Source organism: Schistocerca nitens, chromosome 2 (assembly GCF_023898315.1).
Source record: "Schistocerca nitens isolate TAMUIC-IGC-003100 chromosome 2, iqSchNite1.1, whole genome shotgun sequence".
NCBI lineage: Eukaryota > Metazoa > Arthropoda > Insecta > Orthoptera > Acrididae > Schistocerca > Schistocerca nitens.
Window position 1 is genome coordinate 435,087,640 of NC_064615.1, and position 26,427 is coordinate 435,114,066.

Sequence of the window (26,427 nt, forward strand, 5' to 3'; positions counted from 1 at the left end):
ATGTATGGAGTTTGGTGTAAAAAGGAGCACTGTAAACTTATCCTGGCATTCCTCGCACCATGTACCTACACTGTGAATTGAGAGACATGTTGCACTGTTCTGTTGGTACGTAACACCATGACGAGGGAAAAAAAAAAGCTGCATGTAGGGTCGGACAAGGTCCCTAAACTTGTGTTTATCCATTGTGCCTTCCAGAATGATGAGATCATCCATGGACTGCTATGAAAACATTCTCCAGCCCACAATGCTCCCTCCTCCAGCTTGGATCCTTCTGACAACTGTTGCAGGACCGTACCACCAACAGCCATCTGTCCAATGGAACATAAGACGTGAGGCACCTGAAAAGGCCACCTGTTGCCAATCAGTGAACATCCAGTTGCAGTACTGGCATGCAAATTTCAGCCTTTGTTGTCGATGAACAACAGTCAGCAGGAGTGCGTGAAACAGGCGCCTGCTACGGAGGCCCATATGCAGCAACATTCGCTGAATGGTTGCTGAGAAGACACTGTTAATAGGCCTCTTGGTCCACATACACAGTCAGTTGCTCAAAAGTTGTAGAGCTATTTGGCCACACAGATCTCTACAGCCTTCGTTCACCCATCATCTACTACCCGTGGTCCACCATAGTCGCCTCGGCGCTGGTTTTGGACAGCGTTATTTTGCCATGCATGGTATACCTTAACCACAGCAGCTTGTGAACAGTTTAGCAACTTAAACGTTTCAAAAATGCTTCCACACTTAGCCAGAAAGCCAATTACCATGCCCTTTTGGATGTCACATAAATAGCTCCATTTCTGCATAATGCCCATTGAAAAAATGTGGAATTTGTTGTGGGACACTGTGGAATATTCCTGCTTCTGCCTCTACATTTTCATGAAGTTCTGATAGGTGGCAGCGCTATATGCAGCCTTCAAAATAGCATCTGTAATGGAGGTGCATTTCAAGCAGAGAGCTCTAACCTGTAGTATCTCCTACGTGCCGGCCGTTCGCACATAGCTGTGATTCCTACAAAGTTCGAAAATGCAGACACTCTCATTCAAGGCGACTGACACATCACAATCAAACGCCTCACAGCACAACTGCACATCTCTGTTGGTATTGCAGAAAATGTAGTCCACCAGTTGGGGTGCTCAAAGGTTTGTGACTGCCAAGTTCCTTGTTGCCTCACAGATGAAAATGGCAATACATGGTGTGGCGCCACACTACCTCTCTTCCAAAGAGAAAGTTGAAAGCCTCACCCTCAGCCGGTAAAGTCATCCTGAAGATCTTCTGGGGCTCTGAAGGGGTTACTCTGTTTGAAGCTCCATTTTCTGGATTAACATATACTAAGCACTGTCATTCTGCCTAATCTTAAGCTTTTGTAACATCCAATCACTTTATTATTGAATGAGATTTGCCATTAATTTTACAGGACCTGTTTAGAAATGACTTAAATTTATACATTATCGTTTACTAACCCTTTTCTAATAGGTAAATAAATCAGTGAAGATTACTCATTTGAATACACAACATAGATTTAAGTGGTAAGAGATGTGTACAGCGAGCAGTAGTCGATGGAAGCACAGAAAGATAGGAGAAAGCTAGCTTTCCAAACCACAATTTCTTCTTATAAAAGAGAGAAAAAAGTTGGAGGAAAAGACTTAAGAAAATAGGAATAGTATCCCGAATCTGTGTGTTAAGGGAGAATGCACATAGCATCTCCATCTCCCTAAACTGAAGATCTTGAGTAATTACCATCAGGATGGGTAACATTGGCCCACATTTTCATGGTCTTTGATACAGTAAGCTGTGACTAGTTGATACAGTGCTGGTAAACCGTTGTGTAGTAATTTTTTTAGTATACATGTGTGACTGCTTATGCACGCAATATTTTTTCAAAATATTGTGATCTTCTCCAGGCAGCTTGATACTATGCACAGATATACAGGATGGTTATAATTAAATTTTGATACTTGAGAGGTCCCGTAAAAAATGAGTGATCGTACGACTACAAAGCTCTGTGAAAACATTTGTAAGGACATGCGAAAGAGAAATAATGAATAAACCATTGAAAGAAATGCATTTTAATGACCACACGAGAGAGTAACATTTGTTAATTGCGTACATGTTTACATTTTAGATTACAAACGTTCCTCCATGTGACATCCATGACAGCCCGGAAACACACTATAGATACCGTCTCACAACTGTTCGCAGCACTTTTTGAATGGTGGACCAAGGAATGTTCATGACAGTTTGTGCACTGCTTGAAGATCGCACACTGCATCCAGCATTCTCACCCACGGCAAGAATAACTTTTTCAACAATTTGTAGCACAATTGGCCATCGACCTCCCCAGGAGCAATTCCCAAATCGCCAGTTAATTCAAACTTCTGAATCATGTTTTTCAACACTGGTGCAGAAAGAGGACCTCTCTTGTATACCTTTAATGTGTCGACACTCACAAACAGTAACACCACTACCGCTGTTGTTTTGATAAAACAGTTTTATGAGTAAGGCCCTGCTTATTTTGTCCAGACCCATGTTGCAACCGTAATGCACACTGATGCTTGTTTTTCAGCCATACCGGTAGCAGCACCTAATGGCAAGTGATGACATCGACACTAATAACAATGCAAATCCTGCAGCGCACATTCTGAACATCATTCCTATAAGGTAGGGTACCCATATGGTAAATAGTTTTCTGCCCGCACTGCCTCAAGTAGTGAAACTTTAATCATACCCAACCTGTATATTACTTGAAGAGCAGAAGGTAATAAAAGCACAATATAAATCCTCAGAAAATGAGAAATTTACATTACATTTTCAAAACTATCAACAACTCTTGTTTTGTGCTGTGGCAAACAGAGGCACTTAATAAAGGTCCCAGTATTCTGCTATTGCACTTATTCGTTCGTTATAAGCCTTAAAGATTCTTCTTTATGGCGGGATCTATGGGAAACAATGCACAAATGTGTGATATTTCACAGGTATTGCAATGATGTAGTTACCATCAGGTTTAAAGCAAATAAGTTTAGCTTAGCTTAACATATGTCCCCCCTTTATCTATCACTAGATCTGAAGTCATTTGCCTCCTGTAACACTACAGTTTTACTGAAAGTAAGATGAAGTAACCAGTGCTTCAAAAATTTGGAAGGAAATGACAACAAGAAGTGACTTGGCATGTTGTTGTATAAGTATGTCTACAGAAACATGCAATTAAGCAGGGTACTTGGGTTTGCAGATGTTCCATCCAGGTAAGTGTAAGACCATGTGAGTCGTGTCATAATAGGTAGCTGAGAGAACTCATTTACCACAGAATGTGAATTTTCTTACCAATGCAAAAATTTGTGGGGCAGACTGAAACAAGGAAAAATATTGGGAGAGAAGAGAGGGACTTAGACAGGAGAAGGAAAGTAGAACTGTCTAATGTGTGGTGACAGAAAGCATTGTAGAACCACAAATGAGTGCAGGCTTGGACATACATTATCCATCCTATACACAAAGGTACAATACTAGACCATTTCATTTGTATCAATCGAGTACGATCAGAAGGAAAATACTGAGGCAACTTTTTTAGATTTCCAGTACTGTTTTGGTATCTTATGCATAGTGAAAACTTGATATAATTTTCCAAGTGGACACGGGATGTAGTTGCATTGATATTATTTTGTAGGTCTATTTCTATTCATGTATTTCCTCAGAGTAGTTAGTCTACTCTTTACATGTTTCTGTACTCCAACTTGCCCAGTAAATAATATCACTGGATTTCTCCGATATAATGAAGAAGCTGCAGAGCTTTAAGGCTGAAGTAGTCAGAACAGAAAATAATCAAATAGGTCTTAGAGGTAATGTGAAGATGGAGACTCTTAATATAAAATCTATGAGGTTCGGAGAGGCAAAAGTCCGTAGCTTGATCTGCTTGTTTAGTGAGGCCTATAAACTGTGTCTCAAGGGAATGCGACACTGTTTATAAAGATTACAACCCTGTGGTGCATGATTTGCACTTCAATGCACAGCTTTTAAAGGTAGCTTGTATGGCATCTTCAGTCAGTCATGCAGCTATAAATGCATGCAGGGCACAACACAATAGGCAGTGGCCACTGCAGTGGACGGTGTGCATTTACAGCCTCAAGACTGAATGGGAATGCCATAAGAGAGTCCATTAATAGCTATCCACTTTAGTGGATGTTATGCACCACAGGGTTAAGGTGGGGAACAGAAATATTACACTCCAGTTACAGATATGGTCTCACTTGACCACAATATTATTGCATTTGGAAATGAGCGCACTTTAGTCGGCTTCTCGTGAGCTTTTATTGTGATATTTTACCAAGAGATGCTGAACCACTTGATAGTAAATGCACAGCTGTCTGAAATCATTCACAATGTGATGTGTATTTCTTAGTTACCACTGTAGTTGTTTACTGTAAAGTCACAGTGTATATTCAATAACAGCCACAGCAGGCCAAGTACAACAATATTATGGTACAGTAGTATTTTAGAACTAAAGTTTGGTTTTGTAGGATATATCTGTCACAGTATACCACTCTGTGACTTTTTTTTATGATGTCATTTTTTCCTCTTGTCATTTCTACAAGTGAACTGTCTGCTACACACCTGTTTTGTGTTTTTATGTGTTGATTTGCTTTCTGAATTCGTTGTTCAGCTTCGTAAGTTACTTTTACTTTCACTGTTCATACTAAGGTAGTTAATTATTTTCAGTAGCTGCCCATGCTAAATGGCATAGAATTCTGGCTGACTGGCAAGTACATTACAATTATTAAAGGTTGAAACAGCACACAGATGGTACACAATTTAGTAGACATTCAGAGCGAAGTATGCCGCACAAACAGAATGATATAGTAATGCCATGTAATGACTTCTCAGGGATATTGTTGCATGTTCACATAAATAGCTGTAGATGACTGATGAGTGTTGCGTATCATTGGCTGTGAGAAATAAATAATACTTGAAAGATCACTATACCTTGTCAACAATGTCATGAAGAGTCAGCTTCCAGTTAAATAGTAAGCCATATCAGCTCCCTTCCATTTTACAAATTGCCTGCCCAGTCTGCATGAGTTCGCAGCCGTGCTATAGAGTGCACTGTTTATCCAGGGGGCGTGGTGGTGGTGTCAGCATCAGAGAAGTTGCCATGGGTAGTTCTAAGCTGGGACTGGCGGTGCTTCAGGACCGATGTCCCTCCTCTCTCGGTGTCAGAGGTTATATGGCTGAAATTTATGGTGAGGCATGCTGACTTTGGGCACTGGGTAGTACATGTATGTACAACAGCTTTCGTAGTCCAGAGTTCACTCAAGTTTTCTGGAACTGATTAATTTGCTATGTGGTAATCTAGCTGCACTTGGTATCTCAATCGAGGCTGCAGAATTAAGCCCCCTTGTTGTTTGTTTGCCTAGTGCAAATTTTCACTTTGAGAAACCCACTTCTTCTCTGAAAGGATAGATCAAACCTTTACAAAATGAGTGTGATTGTTCTGCCCGTGTAATCTTCTCACTGCCCTGCCTGTCTCATAACTGGTGCCTTTGTAAACTGATGAGGAACCAAGTTGAGTTGCAAATTCCTGGCTGATTAGGTTTCTTAGTCCATGCTCACTATTTATTTTTATATTCTACAATCTTCTCTGATACCTAAAGCGCTGAGCACTGTAACTGCAGCAGTGTTGAGCGTGTAGTGGTGGCCTGGACTTGGACCCACATTTAGCCTGTTCCAGCTCACAGACAGTGCAGTATGCAGCCTTATGGGACTCTTGGACCGTAGTCTTCACAGTTGTGCTTCTACACGCCACACCAGCCTGCACCAACTTCACCAAGGAGGTTGCCACTCGCCAAGGAATTTAATTGCAATCAGTTAACTGTTTCATGTAACTGTGGTTTTCCTCATTCTAAAGGCCTAAGTGGTCAGCAGAGGTTGCCACTTGCTAACTTTTGTAATTGTAGTCTAGTAGCTCTTTTATGTAACCATTGTTTTTTCTCAATTCTAAGGGCCTAAGTAGCCAGTTATTCATGCAAGTTTGGTGCCCATTGTTTTAACAGTGTATTTTTTTTAACTTAGTGAAGTTTTTTAAATTACCATGGGAAGCTACTCCTGTTTAAACTGCTCATTCTTTTGGTTTAGTAGTTTTTATATATTTAATGTGGCAGCACCCCGCGCCCCTTTCCTTTTAATTTCGGGGATTGCAATGGCACTGGCTTTAGGGATCTCGTGTTGGGTTGGTCACAGTTCACTGTTTTTTGTAGGAGCATTTTGAGAGACTGTTTTTAATTATTCCTTATTCCTTAAATCTCATGCTCGAGGTACTTATTTCATCCAAACATTTTGGGCTTGCGTTGTTAACTGTGACCGATCTTGCTCAGAGGTTCCTTGGTACTGAATGTTTTCTTTCATATAAAGAAAATACTGATAATAATGACAGTAATAATAATAATAATTATTATTATTATAATTATAATAATAATTGCACCTTAGCTTCATGGTTGTTTAGTGTTGAGTCATCCCAGTGGGCCAGTCTGTAATGTTCTTGTCAAAAAGTAATGGATAAATGTATTTAACTCATTTGTGTCTGTTACTGTTTTCCTGAGCTGTGCCCTTTGTTAGAATATATATAGTCTGAGGTTCAAATAATCATAATCTTTGGCCATGATCTGGCTTTAAAGATTTCCGGTTTATGAACTTGTCTATAAAAAGTTGTAATTTGATAAAAGAGCCTGTTTAATTTTAAAACTGTTGCTGGTATCCAAACAGTTGTTCCCTTTTTACTTGCTGTTTATAGTGAATGCTGCCGATCTAAGATATTGTTTCTGTTAGTACACATATAATGTCCTTTTAATGGTAGTAAAGTTCGTCAAATGGTTAATGTTGTGTACTTAAAAACCCTGCCTCAGTCCTTTCACAGGTTTGATTTTGGTTAAGTCACATTCTGCAAAGTGGTATTTCAAAGGTAGAGAATTTTCCCTACTGGATCATCCACTGTTTCCTGTCTCATCTTTAGTCCTTGCTGTTTGTTTTATTGTATTTGCTTTCTGTAAATCATTGTTGAAGTTAATTGTCCTATTTGTAGTAGTACTGCCAAACATGGCATCATGCATTGTTCTATTAATTCCTTTCTTCCGAAAGATAATTTGGCTTATGAGGCTACGAGGCCAGGATACGACACCTCCCTTTTGATCGAAGCGTCATTGAGTTAGTGGATCATTTGTGTACAGCCTTAGACAGCCCGTTGATCATAACTATTCACGCCAGAGCCGAGGTAGTTGCTTCAGTACCTCACTGCATCGCTGCTGTATCACCCTTATGCCAAAATGTAGACTTTTCAGAAACTAGTCAACCAACCTGTAAAAAAAATTTACTGAATCCAAGTCTAACTAATCATTTGAGCGATGTTCAGCAATTTAAACTTTATTTCAAACAGGTTAAACTCGGTCAAGATTTGCATGCGCAGGTGTGGGATTTACAAGCTGGCGTAATCCGTTTTGGTTTGGAAGACTTCGGAATGGTGAGAGGGAAGCAGGAATGCTCAAAATCAGTGTTCAGGTGGTAGGTGGGATTGAGCAATCAGCTGGGAGGATCTTGGGCAAATTGCATCACTCTATGGGTCTTTGGCTCCAAGGTATAAAGCAACTCTCAGTAGAGAATCTGAGTGAGGTAGAATTAATTTTGTTGCTTACTGTTAAGTTTGAATTCCATACTAATGCTTTGGGGATATAACTTGATATTTTACTTCAAGAGAATGGGGGACTGAAAGGTGTACAGAAGGGTATTACTGAGTTTTTATCTTTCACCCTATGTTAAAAATTAATTTGAGTGAAAGCACTTTTCGCAGGTTCAGGCCACCAATGAAACTTTGGCAAGGTTTACTGAGCAAATTTGGACCACATTCTCAACCTTGGAGCAGCAGGTCACTGAAACCCAAATACTTTGGAGGGTACAAGGCCAGCTGGCCATTCATGTATTACCTTCAATCAAAGATCTTCCACCTTCCTTGAATTGGAAGCCTTCGTTTCCGTGGTTGAGATGTTAAGTTGTGAAGACCGACAGCGAGGTGGTATGAAGTGTTACTGTCAGGACGTCCATGTGAATGCTAAACAATATCAAAGTGATTCCTTAAAAAGGGACAGGACTAGGGTACATTTTCAGTGCCATGAAACTGGGCATTTGGTATGTGGATGTTCTGGGAGGTGGGATGCCCATGCTCAAAATGCTAAGCCATATTAAAACTGTGGTAGGGGAGTTGTTACCTTACATCTGCACTCAGATTAATCAAAAGCCTATTTGCCCACTTATTGATTCTGGCAGCTCAGTTTTCCTTCTTGACTACCAGTGGCATTTTGAATACTGTGCTATCTGTAAGTTACCTTTCTTGCTCCCTTGCTCACGGAGATGTTGGCCTGGTGTTGCCTCTGATTGTGAGCCAAATAAAGCACTGGTAACTTTTTATGGCCAATCAATTTGCTGGTGGTCGAGAACTTGTCTGTCAATTTAATTTTGGTCTGTGATTTTATCCAGAATACCGGGTAAATGTTGGCTTATCAGGAGAGGGTTGTTTACTTCAAGTCATCCTGTTAAGAAGCTTGCCTTATGTTCCTGTCATAGTTCTTTGGGCACTAGGGATTTGCACAGATTCCCTGTGCCCAAGAATAAGAAGGCTGTGGCTAGTTTTACTGGCATAGCATCCCCCCCCCCCCCCCCCCCCCCCCAGAAGTTTAATTTTGCTTAGTTAGCTGGGCTGCCTGGTTGTTTTCCATTGGGACAAGAGTGAACAGGCATCCTTTGAGGCAATTATGGAGGCATTAGTAATGTCCCTGTCTTGGTTATTCCCCATTCCGAGTGTCCACATAAATGCTTCTACTTGTGGAATAGCAGCCATTCTTCTGCAAGAACAAAACAGGGAACGGTGTGCCATAGCTTAAGCCTCTAGGAAGTTCTTACCTCCTGAAACTAAATTTTCCATTTATGAATGAGAAGCACTGGCAGTTCTCTTTGCCCTTGAGAAATTTAAGTTTTATCTTGAGCACACAGAGTTTCTTCTAGAAATGGATAACCAGGCCCTGAGTTGGGTCCTGGCATGTCACCGGAAGACTGGGCAAATAAAGCGCTGGGCAATTTGGATTTCCACCTTTCCCTTTTAAGGTCAGGAGTATTAGGGGTTCCAACAAAACCAGGTGGCAGATACCTTAAGCTGCATGATCGATGATGAGGTCCAGGATCACCAGCAGCAGGGGTGGGCTTCCAAGGATTGGACAACAGGCACGATGACAGAGGTCCCCGTATTCTTTACTAATTTGATGGGGAAGCAAGATTTTGACCCTAGAATTACCAGGGGGGAACAAGTCTCTGAGTATAACCTGCACAAAGGCCTACATTGTTATAGTCATCGCGGTGAGCATGAACCTATGATTTGTTTGCCCATGGAGCTTGTCAGTCCCGTAATCCATTACTTTTACAATACCGTTGTGGATGGCCACTTGGGCATCCATAAAACCACTGCTGTGGTTAAGAAACATGTTACTTGGCCTACACTTTACAGCAACATAAGGATATCATAACATAAGAATATTCGGAGATTGATGGGTGTAGCGTGAAAGCTTGATTACATAGTATCCCTCCCTCATACTTGTGCTGGCAACATGTATGTCCTGGTGGTTGTTGATGCCTTTCACCATTTCTGCTGGTTGATTCCAATGAGCGAGGTTATGACCACCTTCTAAGTATTTTTTTCCACCTTTGGACTCTTGTGAATGATAACGCACTAGCCTTCACTTCTAAAGTGTTCAGAGCATGCTGTTAACTATATCACCGTACCATCCTGTGGAGTGAGACAATTTTAATTTTTCATGGGAGTGCTCACAGGCAGTGCGATCTTTTAATAACCTAGTTCAATATAACATGAGTTTCTTAAGGCTCCCTGGGCTCGCTCACATTTGCTTATCAGGTGAATTCCCATTTAGCTAACTTCTTCCAGAGCAGGTTAGCAAGATATTATTCAGTGGAATTCGAGGAGGGCAAGATGCAACAACTGGCACTTCCATTAGAAGTTAGTGAGGAGTTACAATCGTGGTCGTAAGGATTTTTCTGGTAGAGTACAGGAACGAGTTTCTGTTGGAACTCCAATGTCGCCTTAAAAGGGGAAGTGGGTTATGCTAGTAAATTAGCTCTGTGGTTCCTCAGTCCCTTTGAGACTGTGCAGAAATTACGTCTTGTTGATATTCTTTTACAGAATCTCTGTACAGGCAGATTGTTGTGACTCACATGAGCCAAGTCAAGGAGAATTACTTAATCCCACACAAAAAGAGGAGCAGCCCCTCTCCCCCTTTTTCTAGTTTCTGTGGGAGAGGTTGAATTGTCTTGGCTCCCTTACCTCTTACAAATTGTCTGCTTGAGTTCACAACCATGCTATAGAGAGCGCTGTTTATCTAGGGGGCGTGGTGGCGATGTGATTAGTGAAGCGAAGAGATGCCATAGGTAATAGTGAGCTGGAACCGATGGTGCTTGGGTGTCAATGTCCTCCTCTCTTGGTGTAAGGGGTTGCACAGCTTACATTTATCGTGAAAACTGCTGACCTCAGGCACTGGGTAGTTTGTGTGGATACAACAGCTTTCCTAGTCTAGTTTAATCAAGTCTTCCAGAACTGATTAATTTGACATGTGGTAATCTAGTTGCACTTGGTAGGTGATTCATGGCCACGGAATTAAGCAACCTTGTTGCTTGTTCACCTAGTGTGAATTTTGGCTCTGAGAAACACACTTTGTCTTTGGAAGGATTGATTGAACCTTTATAAGTGAGTGAGATGGTTCCGGAAGTGCGAGAATCTCACTGCTCCACCTGTCTCATTCCCGGTGTCTTTGTAAATCGGAGAGGAATCCAGCTGAGCTGCAAATTTCTGGTTGATTAGATTTCTTAGTTCATGCTCAGCATTTATTTTTCTATTCTACCATTTTCTCTGATACCCAAAGCGCTGAGCACTGTAACTGCAGCAGTGTTGAGTGTGTAGTGGTGGCCTGGACTTAGACATGCCTGTTCCAGCATCACACAGTGTGTGGTATTCTGCCTTATGGGGCTCTCAGACCATAGTGCCTTCGCCATGGCAGCCTGTGCCATCTTTGCTGAGGAGAGTCCCACCTGCCAAGTTACATACTTGTAAACTGTTAACTGTTTTACATAACTGTGGTTTTCCTTATTTTACAGACCTAAGTGTTCAATGGAGGCTGCCACTCGCTAACGTTTGTAATTGTCGTCTAGTAGCTCTTTTACCTAACTGCTGTTTTCCTTATTCTAAGGGCCTAAGTGGCCAGTTATTCTATGCAAGTTTGGTACCCCTTGTTTTAACAGTGTACATGTTTTTAAATTGGTCAAGTTTCTTTAAATTACTCTCGGAAGCTAATCCTATTGTAAATGGCTCGTTCTTTGATGTAGTAGTTTATTTAATGTGGTAACCTCACTCCCCCTTCTGTGTCAATGTATGGGGCTGCAATGGCACTGGCTTTAGGGATCTCTTGTTTGATTCGGCCACAGTTAACTGTATCTCATAGGTGCCATGCATAGATGCAAACAGACTGTATTTTGTCAAGTCCTCGCCCTGCTGGGTTCTATTTATTGTTTAGCGCTACCAGTCAATCCTGTAGGAGAAAAAGTATTTAGTGTGCATCGCGTGGCTTACATCTGGTGCTTAAGATGTTTATTCCTGCTCAAAATTTTAGCCATGCATTGTTGACTGACCGATTTTAACGGGGTACATTTTCTTGGTCCTGAACATTTTCTTTTTTTTTTTAAAAAAAAGGGAAACAATAAACTGTCAGATATCAAATTTGTTTCTTCACTCACTGAATTCCTCAGCTTCATGGCTGTTTCGATGTTGAGTCTGCCCAGTGGGGCATATTTGTAACGTTCTTGTCAAAAAGTGGTGGAAAATTGTATTTACCTGATTTGCCTGTTACTGTTTTCCCAAGCTCCACCCTTTGTTAGTGCATATATACAGTTTGTGGTTTAAATGATCATAACATTTGGTCATGACTTGACACTAAAGATTTCCAGTTAATCAACTTGTATGGAAAAAGTTATAATTCGATAAAAGGCCCTGTCTCATTTCAAAACAGTTGTCGGAATCCAAACTGTTGTTCCCGTTTTACTTGTTGAAGGCGAGTTAGAAGGGCAAATAATTTTTTTCACATTTTCGGACTTTTATCTCATAAAATTTGCAATTTTGCAATTAAAATGATATATCTATCATTTATAAACTCATATTGGAAGTATTTTTTATTTTCTTTTACATATAATCTACACTGGTTGAAAATGTTAAAATTTTTATGTGCATTACTTCAAGATCTAACAAAATCAGTAATTTTTTTTATATAGAAGGCTGTGGATTGCTGTGTTATAAAGGTTAATTACATTTTTGTATTGGTAGCACTGTCAAAAACAGTATTGTAATGTTTCATAGTATAAACACGTGTTGTATGTCGAAGCGCTAATGTTTTTCCATGGATAAGTGACGAATAGATTGGTAAATCTCTTAAAAAGTCAAGTACGATGCCAGAACGAAGTGTTTTTAAGAAACGCGTGTTTCATGGTAATAGATTTTCGAATAAAGGGAAACAATGTGTTCAAATGATGAAAAGCCAGTACACACCTTTGCCCTCCTGGACCTGATTCGTGGTGCAATTGCCGCAATGCCCAGTACTCAAGCAGTACATACAGCCATAAACATTCCATCCCAGCAGCAATCATGGATATCATAAAACCTATTTACAGAGACCTGGCAAATCTTGAATTACTGAAGAAGTGTCTGCATGGTCAGACTCAAAATCCCAATGAGTTGTTCAATAATCTTATATGGACTCACTTACCAAAAAAGGTTTTTATTTGAATGAAGAAACTGAAGTTGCCGGGGGGGGGGGGGGGGTGTCAGTGATGCTGTTATTGCTTTCAATGATGGCAACACTGGTACGGTGAAAGTGCTACAGCATATGGGAATTAATCCTGGAGCAAACTGCATCAGAGAACTTGAACAGATGGACAAGGTTCGCATTGATGAAGCAGGGTATGCAGCAGTTAGCCACTAAGGAGTCCAGAAAAAAGAAAAAACAAGGAAAAAGATCAAGAGGATGATATACAGCATGGTGCAGGGTGCTTCTGAGTTACTAAAAATATAAAATTAAGCATATATTAAGTGAGTTACAGTCTTTTGAAACTTTAGAAGCCGTTCCTGAAAATTTACATTTTCCATAAATCTCAGAAAACACTTCGAGTAAAGTATTTAAATTTTCAGGGAGTAATAAGATACATATCCTGAGTCTACTGAACTAAAAGAATAACATAATGTTATGTATAATTATTTAGGATAACATGTAAAAAAAGTACACAGAATTTTAACCGTGTAGTTAAAAAATTGTATTCCTGAAAGCAGTGGCTGAAAATGCAATTACTGTAGTTTAATGGATTCCAAACAAACAGTTTAATGTCCTGTAAAAGTTTCATGTCAATGGCTACAGTGGTTCCTGGGGCATTCCAAATCCCCTTAAAGTGAATGTTGCTGATCTCGAAAAATATTTCTTTTAGAGAGTGGTATGAAGTTTTAAAACCCTGGCTCTGTCGTTTCCCAGTTTACTTTGGTTAAGCCTTACACTGCAAGGTGGCATTTCAGTCCTTTCTAAGCGACATCTCTTATACTAAATCTGCTACACCTCTTCCTACGATGCCTCATCAATGTGGCTAATAGCATACTGGATGTTGACAAATTCTCTTCCTCTATAAATCACAATTCAATCTGGACTAGAGTGGTGAGCATTCATTCCATACCAAAGAAATGATCCACAACTCCTATATTTTACAGACATAATTATCTGATTTCCCATTTGGTATACACAGCAAACACAGTCGCTCCAAACTGTGATCATTTTCAACAGCTACATAAACAAGACTTTAGAGCTTCAAGAGATGTCTTTCTTTCAAAGAATTTCAAAAGATGTTTTTAAAGAGGACAATCATTATTACCATATTACAAGAAATGTTTAAAGACTAATTTAATGCCCAAGGGATAGCATCATACTGACAAGATCGTCAGAGATATTTCTCAAACTAAGGATGGACAAGAATGTGGAAGGGAAATTTTCTGTGTCTTTTTTTTAAAAGAACCATCCTATATTTACCTTCAGTGATTTAGGGAAACTACAGAAAACCTAGATACAGATGATTGGCTGTGGATTTTTACCCTGCCTCCCTGAATGAGAGGCCAATTACTTAAATAGTGTGCCACCTCCCTTAAAGAAATTCTGGTCAGTTCAAACTGTAGAAAACTGCAGGGTGAGGATTTTTCACCAAGTAATGGTTTTTAACATGTGGTACTGCCTTATTATTCTGTACTGCTGTTAATTCTTAATACAGGACACCCCCAAGTATCCACATTATCGTGGATCTGAGACTGAATGGACAACTGAAAAAAACCATGTGTTGTTTTACTGTACAAACTACTTACTACATTTACAAAACTTGCTGTTTCTCGCACTTGAAATCCTGCTCCGTTACTTACACATTACATGCCACAATAAATGGAAATGCTGTGTGGCTATGGCTAGGGTGACCAGATGCAATTGTTCAAAAAGAAGGACAAACAGCTTCAACAAGGAGGACAAAGGAAGAAAAAAAGAGAACACATCAAACGGGTCAACTGCAGATGAGGATACCACCGTCAGCTTTGGATAAGTAACATGACTGCCAGGAATTACCAGTAAAACTAGTAGTTAATTGTTACTGGTGGTCAGGTGGTGATTCCCAGAGCAATATATTTTTTTTAATTTTAAATTAAAAACATTAATTGTGGTGACAGTGTAGCATCAATTGTTTTTATATTTACGCATAGTTTTAACATTTAACAAAGACGGTTGCCTATACACCACTCCTGATTGGCTACTTTCATGTGACTTGTCCAAAGCTGACAGGTGGTACCCTCATTTGCAGTATTCCCCATCAAACATACGTTCAATTTTAATAACTGAGTTTATTATTTATAGACATAACATACATACATTCCTTAACAATTATTGATACTTTAAGAAAAGAGCAACAGAACGGGACGAATTGTAAATTTAACTGTATTACGCTCAACTTCGTGAAAAAGCCGGACACTGTAAAAATCCACCTGGACCCCGGACAAAGAGCTAAAAAGGAGGACATGTCCGGATTAACCCGGACGTCTGGTCACCCTAGCTATGGCCTCCTGTAGGGGTAGACTGTTCGCCTGGTGCAAGTCTTTCGAGTTGACACCACTTCACAACTTCCATGTCGATGGGGATGAAATGATGGTAAAGACAACACAACACCCAGTCCCTGAGCAGAGAAAATCTCCGACCTAGTCGGGAATCGAACCCAGACTGTTAGGTATGACATTCTGTCGCACTGACCACTCAGCTACCAGGGGCGGACATTACATGCCACAGACAGACAGTCTTACATATGCTTGAAACACACTGTGTGAAATACCATTTGCTTTCAATTCACTTTTGTGAAATAATTTGTTTCTGTTTTGCACTCACTTCTTTCCTGACAATACAGTCCTCACTTTCTGGAAGGACAAATGAATTTTGTTTTGCATGTCCTGACAACAGATGTAGAAGAATAGATCAACAGACTTCAGTATCTTGAAGTACATGATAAAACACGAGTTATATGCCTAATAGTGTATTTTACACAAAATATTCATTCTAATTATAACTTCATCGTTAGTTTTATTTTTTCAAAAATTGCCCAACCATGCATGGATAATTTGGTCTTTGCTGTATTAGTGTAGGCAACAATGTTGGCTAAATTTAATTCACTTGAGACAATTCAGTTTCTACAACAATACTGCATCTTCATTACTTGCAAGTGGAAGAATCACCAATAAGAGGTTTTGTCTAATTGTCATGCGAAATATGTGGACTTCTGGTAAATATGACACGTTGCTTTATAAACATTTATTTGATTATCCTAGTCTGTCTCCATTGCGACTTTTACTTTGCACTGGACTATGGCAAGGAATAGTTAACTCCCTTGTGCATTAGGTAATTGGTATTATCTTAACGAACACACTATTGTCTTCCTTCACCACTACTTTATGAAATTTGACCCGGTCTTCATTATTCTTAAAAATGATTGCATTTATTAATCCATCTTTTGGTTAACTGAACCTACCACTACCAGTTGTCGGCTCTGGCCCATACCGCAATGATGTCATGTTATATGAGTGTGCAGACAAAGCGAACAGAACCCTGACAATATTTCTTTTGTGTGTATCTTATTTTTTTGGGATGTAGGTCGTGATGACAGACTAATCTGCAGTGTTGGCCGAAGTCTGGTTCAGGCGGTGACAGTTTTGTTGAGAGTTGACGAAGCCAAGGAATGTGCATAAGAAATCTTAGATGTGGTGACATATTAATCTGTAGAGTGAACACTTCAGTTAATACCATCTCTCAAATGAAGGTTACCAAGTTTTGAGTTTTTCCTTCTACAGGCCTAATACCATCTTGATTACCAGTAAGTACCAGTACATATATCCAGCACAGGCTGAGAGGAGAGCAACAGTTTTATGCCAGTCATGTGCTATATTAGCTCTGTATTACAGATACTGGAAGGTGTAGATCTGTGACATAAACTTCATATGTTTCTGGAAACTTGTTTCAGACATTTTGTTGGCACTTTTGTTCTATGCTGCTCGTTTTGGTGGCTGTGCATTTTGTGTGTCTGAGCATGTTTTAACAGTGCCCTCTTAATGTTTGTTATCTTACCTTTAATTTTTTAAAGGAAATTTCCCTTCTGATCATCATCTTCACTCATTCACTTATTGTGTGGCAGAGGATGTGTGATCCCAAACCATGGTAATTTAATGAGAAGGAATACCAGTCTGCCTAATATCAGCTAGTTGTATTTGTGTTTCATAATATCTGTTTCAGATTTTTGGAGCAAAGTGAAAGAATAAGGATATGATATCACAGGAAAAGCTTGCCAATATTTTGAGTACACCTGCAGTTCTAAGAAAATGACTGGGATAAGTAACACACAATGCCAGGTGACTACTTACCATAATCAAAAAACAATGGTAGAGAAGCAGAAAACACTTAATGATAATTGTGTAAATGTGCACTCATGAAGATAATTACACAAACAATGTACTGCCACTTGATGTTACAACTACTATTACTGGTATGCAAACAGGGTCATCTCAGTCCCATTTGACTGCTTACTGAGAAACAAAAGCTCAAGCAATCATATGCAATTACAAATATTCAACGCTATTCCTGAGAAAGCTTTTTGGTGGAGCCAATTCTTCAAACGCCCATGGAACATAAAAAAAAATGGATGTAGTTCAGCTACCACTAGCGAGGTGCAAAGAGTTGCACATATTCAAGACTGCAATTCATATTTTGTATATTTGCTTAGATATCAGTCTCCTATATACCATGATGTCACTGTTGTGTTTCTCTGTAGGGATTTATTTATTTATCTATTTACACATCAAGTTCCATAGGACCAAATTGAGGAGCTAATCTTCAAGGTCATGGAACATGTCAGTACATGAAATTACAACATAAAAGTAATAACAGATAAAAATAAATGTTCATGAACCTGAAAAAGGTCAGTCCATAAGTTTAAGCAAATGCTATCAGCAATACAATAAGAATCAGCTTAATTTTTCAAGGAACTCCTCGACAGAATAGAAGGAGTGACCCATGAGGAAACTCTTCAGTTTCGATTTGAAAGCGCGTGGATTACTGCAAAGATTTTTGAATTCGAGTGGCAGCTTATTGAAAATGGATGCAGCAGTATACTGCACACCTTTTTGCACAAGAGTTAAGGAAGTCCGATCCAAATGCAGGTTTGATTTCTGCCGAGTATTAACCGAGTGAAAGCTGCTTATTCTTGGGAATAAACTAATATTGGTAACAAGAAACGACAGTAAGGAATATACATATTGAGAGGCCAATGTCAAAATACCCAGACTCCTGAACAGAGGTTGACAAAAGGTTCGTGAACACACACCGCTTATTGCGCGAACCGCCCGTTTCCGAGCCAAAAATATCCTTGTAGAATGGGAAGTCACCCCAAAATATAATACCATAAGACATAAGTGAATGAAAATAAGGAAAGTAGACTAATTTTCGTGTCGAAGTATCACTCACTTTTGATACTGATCGAATAGTAAAAATGGCAGTATTAAGTCTTTGAACAAGATCGTGAACATGGGCTTTCCACAACAGCTTACTATCTATCTGAACACCTAATCATATGCCTGTTCTGTGAAATTACAACGTCAGGTTTTGTTGAATTGTGTGTTAGAAACTGTAAAAACTGAGTCTTACTGTGATTTAACATTAGTTTACTTTCTACAAGCCATGAACTGAGGTCATGTACTGCACTATTTGAAACTGAGTCAATGTTGCACACAACATCCTTTACTACCAAGCTAATGTCATCAGCAAACAGAGATATTTTAGAGTTACCCGTAATACTAGAGGGCATATCATTTATATAAATAAGGAACAGGAGCAGCCCCAACACTGATCCCTGGGGCACCCCGCCACATCATGACAGTACCCCACTCAGATCCCACATCACAGCCGTTATCAACATTGGGAACAATGACCTTTTGCTGCCTGTTGCGAAAGTAAGTGGTGAACCAACTGTGAGCTACTCCGCGTATTCCGTAATGGTCCAACTTCTGGAGCAATATTTTGTGATCAACACAAACAAATGTGTTAGTTAAATCAAAAAATATGCCAAGCGTTTGAAACTTTTTGTTTAGCCCATCCAGTACCTCACAGAGAAAGGAGACTATAGCATTTTCAGTTGTTAAACGACTTCTAAAGCCAAACTGTACATTTCATAGCAAATCGTATGATATAAAATGATCAATTATCCTTACACACAGTCTTTTCAATAACTTCTGCAAACACTGATGGCATAGAAATAGGTCTAAAATTATCTACATTATCCCCTTCTCCCTTTTTATAATGCGGCTTTACTACTGAGTACTTTAATCGCCCAGGAAACTGACCATTCCTAAAGAAAAAATAACAAATATGGCTAAATACAGGGCTAACATGTGCAACACAGTACTTTGATATTCTGCTAGACACTCCATCACAACCATGAGAGTCCTTAGTCTTCAGTGATTTAATTATTGACTCAATTTCCCCCTTGTCTGTATCACAGAGGAGTAGTTCCGACATCAATCTCAGAAAGGCATTTGCCAAGAGAGTTATACGATTTCCTGTAGAAACTAAATTTTTATTTAATTCATCAGCAATGCTCAGAAAATGATTGTTAAATAATGCACATATATCTGATTTATCAGTAACAGAAATATTTTTACTGTGAACTGACTTTATATTGTCGACCTTGTGCTGCTGACCAGACACTTCCTCCACAACTAACCATATAGTTTTAACTTTATCCTGTGAATTAGCTATTCTATTTGCATACCACATACTCTTTCCTTTCCTAATAACATTTTTAAGTACCTTACAATACTGTTTGTAATGGGCTACTGTAGCTTGATTGTGACTACTTCTAACATCTTGATATAATTTTTGTTTTGGACCAAGAAAGCAAGTTTCATTCTTTTGCATACTATGCAACGCATGTGATTCCTCAGGGACAGATTAAAAGTTTCTTGTGGCAGCCGCTACATCCTCTTAAAGCGTATTTCCCAACGTGAGATCAAAATCGTACCGACATTAGGAGTATTTAAAAAACATTTCATGACAGTCTCCCGTGTAGTTTGTAAACTCATGGGGTATTCTAGCAAAAATTGTTAGCTATTATGACAGTACTCGTTGTCACATCATGTTTAAGGTCATTACCTACGATTTCCACGAGTGATAATCATCGTACTGACCAACGTAGAAAACAGAGGGTGCAAAATATGTACGCCGGCTACGGCGTAAACGACAAGTAGTCCAACAAATGTGGCGATGTATTTCTTTCTTTCTCTGCTCCTAATAGTCCGAATTACGTAACCAAATAAAATACTGAATAAAAGAAACGATACGTATAAAACATCATCCCATTCCATTTTTGTTTCACACAATAACAAAAACACAAAATACCAAACACCGTAAACACTGCACTATCTGCACATGCACACTCAGTCTCATATTTGACGGTTTGACGCCCTTAATCGATCTCTGCATATCACACCTGAGAGAGGTAAAGATGTATCGAAACTCTCTGGTACAATCGATAGCTTTAAGAAATTTAAATTTAAACATTGATTTATTGATCCATTTTCATCTACAGCTGCACAATGTGCAAGAGATATTTGGATTTTTATGTTAATATTAACAGTTTTACGTATAATATACCTCTGTACGTAATAACACACATTAATATACTAATAAATGATGAATACTTAAATAAATGTTGTTATGCTATATAAAGAGAGATAAAATATTTTCAAGTATAAATATGCAAGGAAGTGGCAGGATCATCCTTTTTTGATACAATGATCTACATGATTTACGATTATCTGCCCCTTCCATTATTCTTATAATTTTTTTCATTTTGAATGTTTTGATGGCATCTCCAGAATTTCCCCAGAACATAATCCTGTACTGGATGTGAGAGTGTACAATTGCATAATATACACACTGAAGAAGGTTGTAGCTGGTACAGTTTTAATGTATGTAACACAAAACAAGAAGTACTTAATTTTTTGTTCATTTGCACAATATGTGCATTCCATTTCAAGTTATCTTGTAGATGAAGTCCAAGAAATTTGGTATAGGCTGTTTTGGCAATTGTCTGTCCATATAGCTCTAGATTGGGTGATATCAGATTTTTTGTTTGTGCTGTGTGTATATCCATAGCTACAGTTTTTCCAGTGTTTGTTATTAAGTCATTGTCATCAAAGTAACATGTTAGCCTGTCACTGACTTCTCTTATGTTTTTTACAAGAGTTTCTTCTGAGTTTCCTGTAATTAGAACACTCGTATCATCAGCAAATTGAAATATTTTACTGCTGTCATTGCTTATGTTTAGGTCATTTACATAGAGTACGAACAGAACAGGACCCATTACTGATCCTTGTGGAACTCCATATTGAACAGTCAGTAGCTTGGAATTATATTTCCTAATGATATTTTCCCTTCCCTGATCTATTTTCACATATTGTTCCCTGTTCTTAAGATAAGAGCTGAGCCAGTTGTTAGCTGTTCCCCTAACACCAAGATTTTCTAGCTTGTGTAGCAATTTGTCATGATTTATGGTGTCAAATGCCTTTTGCAAATCTAAAAATATGCCCATGGTAAGTCTTCTGTTGTCTAATGCTATCAGTGCCTCTAATAGATAGGTGTGAACTGCTGATTTGGTTGAACAGTTCGCTCTAAATCCATGTTGAGATTCTGACAGAATGACATTATACTCTAAGAAATCTGTTAGTCTCTTATTGAAGAGCCTTTCTAATATTTTTGAGAAAACAGACAAAAGTGTCAATGGTCTGTACTTGGAAATATCATCTTTGTTACATTTCTTGTATAATGGCTTTACTTTTGCTATTTTCAAGCATGAAGGAAAAGTTCCTGTAGAAAAACATAGGTTACATAGGTGATTAAGTTCCCACATTTCTTTGTAATGAAATATATTATATCATCTACACCTGCCGAGTGTTTCATTTTGAGACTTTTTATTGTAACCTGTATTTCTTCTACATTTGTTGGGTACAGAAACATTGATTTGCTTGAGACTTTTTTAGCTGTTTCTGTATGCTGTTTTCTATTAGAGGTCTGTTGTAGTAGTTTCTCTGTTACATTTATAAAATAGTTATTAAACATATTAGCTACTTTCTGTGGGTTATCAATGTTTTCAAGCCAGCCTTTAATGCTATATTATTAACTCTATTTTTGTAACATTTGGTTTCTTTCTTTACAACTTGCCATATTGCTTTGGTTCTCTTTGAAGTATCTTTTATGTATTTAATAAAATTATAAACAACTGACCAGTTGCAGTGGATAAAGAATTCTTTACCTAGGTTTCAAAAAATATAAATTTGTCTTCTTCAGAAGGTGGCCTAAGGACAATGAACATCATAGCTTACATTAGAAAAGTATGAAACTTAAGCCAAGAATAAATTTTAACACACATTAGAGAGCTCTTGCATTACAGAAATATGAGAACGCCGACTGGTACTTACAATTTTACATTAGTAAGAACTAATGTACCATCGCCGTTTTTACAAATGACGGCATAGATCCATTTGTCAAAAATGAAATATAGCCCTAGAATTAGGGTTTGTCACGTAAATATAAACTAGTACATGGATCTTGCAGAGCTCACAACCGACAGAGTGTAATCGGCGAGCGTAGTTACTCTGAGACGAGGGCAGGTGGCGCTCATGGCGAGGACCATGTGCCAATTGGCATACAAAGGCAACATGTAAATTATCAGTATTAATAACATCCTTAGATAAAGTAACAATAAAAAAGAAGGAAGGCGTTTAATACTCCTGTTATAACAGTATGGGAGTATTGGTACAAATAATGTAGTTATACATCAAAAAAGCAGGTGGCGCTTACACATCTCACGATGTATGTTTGCCACTACATCGGCCCTTATGTGATTTTGTATGGCTCTAAAACTTTCGTTCCCTGTGAATGTGTATTAACTGGATTGTGTACCAGTGTTCGTAATTTTGTCTTGACAAGAGCCATTATTGTCAATTTTAAAGTTCTGACATATATACCGTTTGTGGGCATCACAAATATAGTAATGTAATTTTTATATTTTCGCTCTATATTCCACTAGGCGTAATTCTCTCGGCGTAAGCGCCACCTGCTTTTTTGATGTATAACTACATTATTTGTATCAATACTCCCATACTGTTATAACGGGAGCGTTAAACGCCTTCCTTCTTTTTTATTGTTACTTTATCTAAGGACGTTATTAATACTGATAATTTACACGTTGCCTTTATACGCTAATTGGCACATGGTTCTCGCCATGAGTGCCACCTGCCCTCGTCTCAGAGTAACTACGCTCGCTGATTACACACAGTCGGTTGTGAGCTCTGCAAGATCCATGTACTAGTTTATATTTACGTGACAAACCCTAATTCTAGGGCTATATTTCATTTTTGACAAATGGATCTATGCCGTCATTTGTAAAAACGCCGATGGTACATTAGTTCTTACTAATGTAAAATTGTAAGTACCAGTCGGCGTTCTCATACTTCTGTAATGCAAGAGCTCTCTAATTTGTGTTAAAATTTATTCTTGGCTTAAGTTTCATACTTTTCTAATGTAAGCTATGATGTTCATTGTCCTTAGGCCACCTTCTGAAGAAGACAAATTTATATTTGTCGAAACCTAGGTAAAGAATTCTTTATCCATTGCAACTGGTCGGCTGTTTATAATTTTATTACGTGGAAGCGTTGCTGTTGTGCAGCTATGTTTAAAATTTTCGATGTATTTGTCATTGTCTCGTTTCTTTGCCTCCTTTATTATTTTATTTAAGATAGATTTATATTTTTTAAAGTAACTATCGAACTCCTGAGTTGAGTTGAGTTGTAGCTTCTTGCAATATTGTGAACTTACCGTTTTCTAGCACAAGATTTCCTTATACCACTGGTAATACACTTGTTGCTTTTAGAGGTTTGGCTTTCAATGGAAAAGCAAGATCAAAATAATATTTAAAAAATTCACAAATTTCTGAAACTTATCAGAAATATTTTCTGTACTTCGAGATAATTCTGGGATGTTTGTACTGCAGTATTACTGAAAGTTCTGCCCATGTGTGTAGTCTTCCTCATATAATTATAGCATGGATTAGTGTTGACACAAAAGCTTATAGCCTGTGCATGAAGGTCTGCCAGTCCAGCTTTAATTACAACTGATTTATATTTTGTTTTGGAGCTAATTATTATTTGATCTATAGTAGTACTAGAATGATTCGTTTCACGTGCAGGGGAGTGGATTATAATCTCCTAATTATTGGCTGTTAATATGCTCAACAGCACAGATTTTGAATTGCTTTGCTTATTAAAGCACAAACTGCATAAAACAATAGAATATCTCGTTAGCAACAGAGGTTACATGCAAAATGATAATAGGATGGACTGCCTCCCATCTCTAATTAAGTTCGCATAGGAGTGGCATGTCGCAGACGCCTGGCGGTGGAGAGATGGTACTTGAACAATGCACACGGAAGTAGCTCTGTCAGAGAGACACAGAACCGTCGTTAATCACTTTCAAACCACAAAATTGTTTGTTGCGAGTAGCAACAAGTGGAGAACAAAAGAGCTTGAATAAAGTAAGCAACCATCAAGTTAATATTTTTGAGTGGAAGGACAATAAATGCAAGGCTCTATGGGATAGTGGACGCCATTATCTACATGTATATTCTACAAACGACTGTGTAGTGCTTGGCAGAGAGTATGTCCCATTGTACCAGTCATAAGGATCTTTCCCCGTTCCATTCACGTTTGGAGCACAGGAAAAATGATTGTTTAAATGCCTCTGTGCTTGCTGTAACTGATCTAATCTTGTCCTCGTGTCCCCTGTGGGAGCGATAAGTAGGAAAATGTAGTGTATTCCCAGAGTCGTCATTTCAAGCGGATTCTTGAAATTTGTATGTAGGCTTTAGTGGAATAGTTTACGCCTATTATCAAGTGCCTGCCAGTTCAATTCTTTCATCTCTGTGACACGTTCCCTAAGATCAAACAAACCTGTGACCATTCTTGCTGCTCTTCTCGGCAGGCTTTCAATATCCCCAGTTAGTCCTATTTGGTAGGGGTCCCACACACTTGATCAGTTTTCTAAGATGGGTCGCACAAATGATTTGTAAGCAATATCCTTCGTCGACTGATTATATTTTCCTAGTACTCTACCAACAAACCATTGTCTGTTCCTGGCTTACCCATGACTGAGCCTGTGTAATCGTTCCATTTCATGTCCCTACTAAGTGTTATATCCATTTTACCAATTCCAACCGTGGATCATCGATACTGTAGTCATTACGTTTTTTATTTTTGTGAAATAGATAATTACAAATTTCTGAACATTTAAAGCAAGTTGACAATCAGTGTACCATTTTGAAAACTTAGCAAGATCTGACTGAATGTTTGTACAACTTCTTTCACACTGTACTTCATTACAGACAACTGCATCCTCTTCGAAAATACTGAGGTTGCTATCAGTATTGTCTGCAAGTACGATATGAACATACCTGGGGTATACCGACGTTACGTCTACACCTGTCTATGACTCTCCATCCAAGACAGCTTCCTGCGTCGTCCTTACCAAAAAATTATCACTTCAATCACAGATTTCTGTTGATACCCCATATGATCGTACTTTTGATGAAATGAAAAGAAATGTCGGCGGGCTAGGGCCTCCCGTTGGGTAGACCGGTTGACTGGTGCAAGTATTTTTAGTTGACGCTACTTCGGCGACTTGCTTGTCTGTGGGGATGAGATGATAGTGATGAGGACAACACAACACTAGTTCCTGAGCGGAGAAAATCTCCAACCCAGCTGGGAATCGAACCTCAATCCCTTTGCGCAGCATTCTGTCACGCTGATCATTTTTTTAAATCTCATTTTTGTTCGTTCTGTTTGTTCAGGACGGACGTCCCATGACGCTTGTTCAAATTCATCATTGATCCATTAACTCAGTTTTTTTATTACAGAGGGCAGCTAACTCTGCCAGAAAACTCTGAGCTACCATTCTGGCTAATAACTTCTACACATTTCTCAGACACTAACTTGATGCTTACGAACACGAATTTAAATCTATAAGAAACTTTCAAGCCCAGCGAATGTACCGCGATCGTTTCCCTGCACGCAGTTGCCTACATTATCGCACATTTACTGCAGTGTACACTCGACTGGGAGATACCGGCATATTGATGGGCAAATGTTTAAATGTGTGTGAATTCCTATGGGACCAAACTGCCGAGGTCATCATCGGTCCCTAGACTTACACACTACTTAGACTAGCTTATGCTATGAACAACACACACACCCATGCCCGAGCGAGGACTCGAATCTCCAGCGGGAGGGGCTGCGTAATCAATGACATGATGCCTCTAACCGCGAGGCCACTCCGTGCGGCAACCACTCAGCTATCGGACTGGACACACTTTTGATGGTAAGCATAGATGTGGTACTGAGTCAAATGCTGTTCGGAAATTGATAAATACTGCATCTACTGCCTTGATCCATGCCTTTCAGCATGTAATGTGAGCAAAGTGCTAGTTGGGTTTCACATGATCTGTGTTTCGAAATCAGTACTGGAGGAGGCCATTTTCTTCGAAATATCCCATTATATTTAGTTTAAGAACATGTTCTAAGACTCGCCAACAAATGGATGTAAAGGATATTGGACGGTACTTTCATGGACCACTTCCCCTACTCTTCTTGTAGATGGATGTAACCTGTGATTTTTTTCAACTAGTGGGCAAGGT

The 26,427-nt window shown here is 38.9% G+C and overlaps 1 protein-coding gene across 1 annotated transcript in view; it reads right to left on the minus strand.

Moving 5' to 3' along the window:
- LOC126236307 (lysophospholipid acyltransferase 7) overlaps positions 1-20,113 on the minus strand; it is a 146,801-nt gene extending 126,688 nt beyond the window's left edge. Inside the window, exon 1 of the mRNA XM_049945517.1 lies at positions 19,833-20,113. Within this exon, the coding sequence (XP_049801474.1) occupies positions 19,833-20,044 (212 nt within the window). The 5' untranslated portion in view covers positions 20,045-20,113. The remainder of the gene's footprint in view (positions 1-19,832) is intronic.
- Positions 20,114-26,427: the final 6,314 nt, after the last annotated feature.